Here is a 6,253-nt window from a genome sequence, read left to right on the forward strand (position 1 = left end):
CTTTAAGTAAATGCATTCCAATAACCATCACAGAAAGAACAGCAACCAAGGAACTGAATATAGATAGAGTGGAGACATTTACATTTTACTAGAGATTCACAATAAAGCCTGCAAAGGAATAAGTTGAATAGATTTTTGTAGTGTTTAAAGGTCTAGAACTGAGAAATGTTTTTATCCTTAAATTTGATGTTATCTAAATTTTGAATTAGTATAGGTAGCAGTCACTGAAAAAACAGATATAGGTAAAGACATTCTGAAATCATTGGTCAAATCCAAGATTATAGGTTTTCTTAATTAACATGAGAATATCACAAAATCATAAGTCATAATAATGCATCTCTTGCCCCCCACAAAGAATATCATCTATTAATAAAACTACATGTCACTGAACTGACACAAGAGTACACTTAAAAGAAACATACATAAGTCACACAGCAAGAACCAAAACCCTCATACACCTCCTTCACAGAAACATTTGCCATGGCTGGGGGAGGAAAACCTAAGACATTTAAAAATGAACAGAATTTGGTGGGCCAATCTTGGTGAAGGCTACTGTCGGGATGGGGTGCTGTACCACTCAGATTCCCCTTCACCACCAAAGGACTTATTCCTTCAGCTTCTGGGAGAGTTGTTGGCTAAAGAGAGCTGCCTAGCTTAGAGTAATACTCCCTTGCCAGGGAAGCCTGCATCCAGTGACTGGTTGTTACCGGGAATCAAGGCATAACCTCTTCACTCCAAATGGGGTAACTCTAATGGGCCATCCCAACTTCAAGGGTCCCTAAAGGGTACGTTGAGGGCTTGTTACGACTGCACCATCTTCTCCTTCAGCCCAAACCTGCTTCCTTCTTTTCCTCCCACAAGTGTTTTTTGGGTTTTTTTTCTTTATTTTGATTTTATTGGAGTATGGTTGACTTGCAATGTCGTGTTGGTTTCAGGTGTATGGCAAAGTGATTCAGTTATACATATACATGTATTCATTCTTTTTCAGATTCTTTTCCCACACAGGTTATTACAGAATATTGAGTAGAGTTCCCTGTGTTACACAGTAGGTCCTTGTTGGTTCCCACAAGTATTTTTTTTAAACATTTTATTGAAGTATAACATACACACAAAACATACTTAAATTCATGATTTTTTTTTTTAAGTGAAGACATTTCTGTAAGCACTATCCAGATCAAGAAATACAATTTTTTTTTTTTTTGGTATTCACAGATATTACTAATTTAAAGAAGAAGTGTAAAAATAGATCTTTCAAGCAGATATATTATTATGGACAGACTAGAGACAATAGCCAATTAGCATTTTAATTTTCATTATTTTTTTAGTGGAGTTGTTTGGATAGTGATATCAAAAAGTGGCATTTTATAGAAAAACAGAAAATTGTAAGGAATAATAATTTTTTTCGGGCTAGACTGCGTATTTTAACACCAGTTTATGCATACTCTTCTCTGATGAAGTGAAACATACCTACAGTAAATGCTATGAAGGGAGTCTTGAAGAATGTTAATTTTAGATGGGCCCCAGAAGGATGATTCACCATTTTGCTCTTGGAGCAAAGATCTAGGCTTGTTCCACTGTACTCATATTTGCTACTAATTATTTTGGGGTTTCTGATGCATTTAAAATAATACAGAAGCTTTTCTTGTTTGGCTCAATGATTCATTCAAACGCTTATTTCCTCTGAGTTTTCTAAATGTTCTAAGTGATTGTCCATTTTAACTGCTCTCCAAGTACAACACTGAGAGTCCTGTTGGTTCCCACAAGTGTTTTTAATGAGAGTACTCCCCAATAAAATTTTGCATGCAAAAGCGATTACAAGAATAAAACAGTATTTAAGAATGAAAATATTTAGCTAATGATAACTGTCCACAAAACAACAATCACAAAGACAACTGTACCCAAATGCTCTGATATGAGTTCAAAACAATTAAACAAGAATTTGCAGATATGAAAGGGCATTCAATTCAGAAATTTAAAAACCCAGAATAGAAGTAAACAACGAAACAGTGAAACAGTGAAACTGTGAAACAGAAGTGAACTGAAGCTAAGAAAGATTAGAAAAGACACAAGCTTCTCAAAGTATCATCATATTACAGGTGTCCAAAGGATTAGATTTAACTGAAAACATAATAAGAAAATCATAACTGGACAATTACATTTAAAAAACAATCCCTTAGGGGCTTCCCTGGTGGCGCAGTGGTTGAGAGTCCACCTGCCGATGCAGGGGACGCGGGTTCGTGCCCTGGTCCGGGAGGATCCCACAAGCCGCGGAGCGGCTGGGCCCATGGGCCATGGCCGCTGGGCCTGCGCGTCTGCGAGCCTGTGCTCCGCAATGGGAGAGGCCACAGCAGTGAGAGGCCCGCGTACCTCAGAAACAAAAAAACAAAACAAAAAACACAATACCTTTTACAATAGCATAAAAAAGTCTAATATCTAGGAATAAATCTAATAAAATGTACAAGATCTCTAATTAAAACTATCAAATATGATTGAAATTTAAGACGACCTTATAAATGCAGAGTTAAACCATATTCGTAGATTGAAAGATGCAATATTTTAAATTGCATCTTCTCCCTAAATTATTAAGTGTCCTTCTCCACAAGTTAATTTGTAGATTCAACACCATCCCAATCAATCCCAGCAAGCTTTGTGTGTGTGTGAAAATTGACAAAGAATCCTCAAATTTATATGGAAATGCATAAAACCTAGAATAGGCTTTGAAGAAGAACAAATTTTAAAGTTTTACATCTCCAGATTTCAGCACTTACTTTAAAGCCACAGTAATTCACATAGTGTGGCACTGTCACCCAGGGGAACAACCCCAGGGTCCTTAATCCATATCTAAACTCTCTCTGTATAGTAGTATACAAGTGCACCTGTCTTGAGGCAAAGAGGCGAGAAACGCCATTCCCCATTTCTAATAAAAACCTCCCCTCCGGGCAAACCTGCAGAAAACCAAAGCTGACTGTATCTTCTAGCTGTGTTTACATGACAGGAAACAAGAGGCCTTAACCACAAGAAACTGGCATAAGTTGGCTGAACTTCAAAACTGGGACAAAGGTTGCTCTACAGTTCCTTACAGCTCTACAGTTCCTTACATTTCTACAGTTCATTGTAATAGTAAGATCTCCACCGCCTGCACCGAGGTTGTTGGACCTGCTTCTGACCCAGACACCAGAGGACCATACAAGGGCAGAAAAGAAGTGAGAACTGCACTCTGGGAAATCGCCACCCATTTCAACTAATCAGAATGACAATACACCCCTGCCCCCCATAACCTCCTATCTATAAAAAGCTTGTTCTCACTTGTAATCAGGGAGAAGGTGCTTTCAGAGGATGAGCTCTCCCTTCTCCATTCCTTGGCCAATGAATAAGGTTTCTGTTTGCTGCTACAAAAACTAATTTCGCCTTATTGATGAGAACAATAATCAGGTAGGGAAAGAACCAAACAAAGGGTAGGTGACAGCACTGGCCGTAGGACAGAGAAATCAACCATAAAACAGAACAAAGTATCCAGAAATATATGTGTGTCTGTATAGTCACTTGATTTTCAACAAAGGTATCTTTGCAATTCACAGGAGATAGGATGAGCTTTTAATAGAATGGTACTGGGTCAGTTGGATAGTCATAGGGAAAAAATAAACCTTGACCCCCACCTCACATGTAAATTTTAATTTGAGATACATTATAAATCTAAGTGGCAAATATGAAACAAAACTTCTAAAAGAAACAAATGAGAATATCTCTATGACGTGGGGTAGGCAAAGATTTTTTTTTAATAGAACACAAATAACAATAATCATAAAAGAAAAGAACTAGAGAAATTGGACTCTGTTGCAATTAAGCTTCTATTTATCAAAGACGTTATTAGGAGAGTGAAAAGATATGTAGTGAGGGGCTTCCCTGGTGACATAGTGGTTGGGAACCTGCCTGCCAGTGCAGGGGACACGGGTTCGAGCCCTGGCCTGGGAGGATCCCACATGCCACGGAGCAACTAGGCCTGTGCACCACAACTACTGAGCCTGCGCTCTAGAGCTCGCGAGCCACAACCACTGAAGCCCGCGGCCCTGGAGCCCGTGCTCCACAGTAAGAGAGGCCACTGCGGTGAGAAGTCTGCTCACCGCAATGAAGATTGCCCCTGCTCGCCGCAACCAGAGAAAGCCCGCGCACAGCAACGAAGACCCAAAGCAGCCAAAAATAAAAATAAATAAATAAATTTATATTTAAAAAAAAGATATGTAGTGAGAAAAATGTTTACATTTACATGGTAAAGCACTTGTTTCTAAAATATATAGAATTCATATATTAATAAGGAAAAACCAAAATCAAAACAATGGCAAAAATGGGCAAATAACTTAAAACAGGCAGTTTACCAAAGAAGATATCAGCATAAGACAAATTATTCAACATCATTAATATTAGAACATGTAAATTAGAATGGCAATGAGATACCAGGATACACCCACCAAAATGACCACAGATAAAAAGCCTTGGCAATATCATGTGCTGGCAAAGATGTGAAAAAACTGGAAATTTCATATATTGCTGTGGACGTATAAATTGGCCAACACTTTAGATAACTGTTTGGAATTATCTACTATCACCTGAATCAGAAATTCTACTCCTATACAGTATATATACCCAAGAGGAACAAGTACATATGCTCAATAAAAAGACATGTACAAAATATACATAGGAGTTTTATTCCTAACCATTAAAAGCTGTTAAAAACAGGCAAAATTTGGAAACAACCCTAACATTACCAGGTGGATTGTAAACATAAATTTGAAAAGAAAAACTATAAACCCTTTAGACGATAATATAGGAAAATGGCTTCGACCATCAGGTCAAAGAAATTTCTAAACAGGATGAAACGACTGATAAATTTTATATTACTATAAAATTAAGAGCTACTTATCAAAAGATATCACTAAGTGGATGAAAACACAAGTCAGAGTGGGAGAAGATATTTGAAATATTTAAAACTATTCTATTCCAGGATTTATGTGCAAAAAAAAGGTGTGCATATGAATACGAGGAGACATGGATTAGAATGTAACAGTATTATTTATAATAACTAAAAAGCTAGAAAGAAGTCAAATATTTGTTACCGAAACAAGTTCATTTTACCTGATGCGCAGCCACCCAAGCCGAGAAGACGCCGAGGTCGGCAGCAAAGAGAGGGCTTATTCACCAGGCAGCCAAGCAAGGAGACAAACCTCAAACCTGCATGCCTTAAAGGAAGGCGAGTAACTCGGGTATTTAGGCGATAAAGAAGCAGGGTGCTCAGAGGCATGAGAGGTGTGAGGGCCTTGAGGGCCGTGACGGGCCTGGTGGGCCTGGGGACATGTAGGGCGTGAGGAGCGTGAGGAGCGTGAGGAGCGTGAGGGGCGTAGAGGGCGTGAGGAGCGTGGGGGGCGTGGGGAGCGTGGAGGGCGTGAGGGGCGTGGAGGGCGTGAGGAGCGTGAGGGGCGTAGAGGGCGTGAGGAGCGTGGGGGGCGTGGGGAGCGTGGAGGGCGTGAGGGGCGTGGAGGGCGTGAGGAGCGTGAGGGGCGTAGAGGGCGTGAGGAGCGTGGGGGGCGTGGGGAGCGTGGAGGGCGTGAGGGGCGTGGAGGGCGTGAGGAGCGTGAGGAGCGTGGAGAGCTTGAGGAGCGTGAGGAGCGTGAGGGGCGTGAGGGGTGTGGGCGGCGTGGGGAGCATGAGGAGCATGGGGGGCGTGGGGAGCGTGGAGGGCGTGAGGGGCGTGGGCGGCGTGAGGAGCATGGGGGGCGTGGGGAGCGTGGAGGGCGTGAGGAAGGGTGATTGGGGAAAGGTGCGACGGTAGTCATTCTGCGCAGGCATAACTAAGCTATAGGCCCTCAAAAAGCCAGGAGAACATTTGCTTGTGCCCAGTTGGAGGGTCAATGGTCCTATCCAGGCTTTTTTTTTAATTAACTTTTTTATTGGAGTATAATTGATTTACAGTGTTGTGTTAGTTGGTCCTATCTAGTCTTAACCAGCTCAGCTGGAACTAGACTCATCTGACTCCAGGTTCCTGGAAAACAGCTCCGGCGAACGTCTTGTTTAGGGTTCTTGCCGCTCAGAGGATATGCAAGTTTTTTTGTAGCAACCATTAAAACGACTTTGATTAGTGAGGGCAGGTTACAGGTATAATGATTTAACTAATGATTACCTATGTTTTCATATTCACCAACAATATATAGTGAAATAAATAGTGGTGTATTTGTGTAATGGAATATCGGATACCATTGGA

At 40.8% G+C, this 6,253-nt stretch overlaps 1 protein-coding gene across 4 annotated transcripts in view; it reads right to left on the bottom strand.

Moving 5' to 3' along the window:
* Positions 1-5,341, bottom strand: part of FGF12 (fibroblast growth factor 12) — a 600,565-nt gene extending 595,224 nt beyond the window's left edge. Inside the window, exon 1 of one of the 4 annotated variants that reach the window (XM_079922232.1) lies at positions 5,131-5,341. In XM_079922232.1, the coding sequence (XP_079778358.1) occupies positions 5,131-5,296 (166 nt within the window). In that variant the 5' untranslated portion in view covers positions 5,297-5,341. The remainder of the gene's footprint in view (positions 1-5,130) is intronic. The other 3 variants (XM_079922228.1, XM_079922237.1, XM_079922236.1) reach the window with 3 other exon arrangements.
* Positions 5,342-6,253: the final 912 nt, after the last annotated feature.

Source organism: Stenella coeruleoalba, assembly GCF_951394435.1.
Source record: "Stenella coeruleoalba genome assembly, chromosome: 5".
Lineage (NCBI taxonomy): Eukaryota > Metazoa > Chordata > Mammalia > Artiodactyla > Delphinidae > Stenella > Stenella coeruleoalba.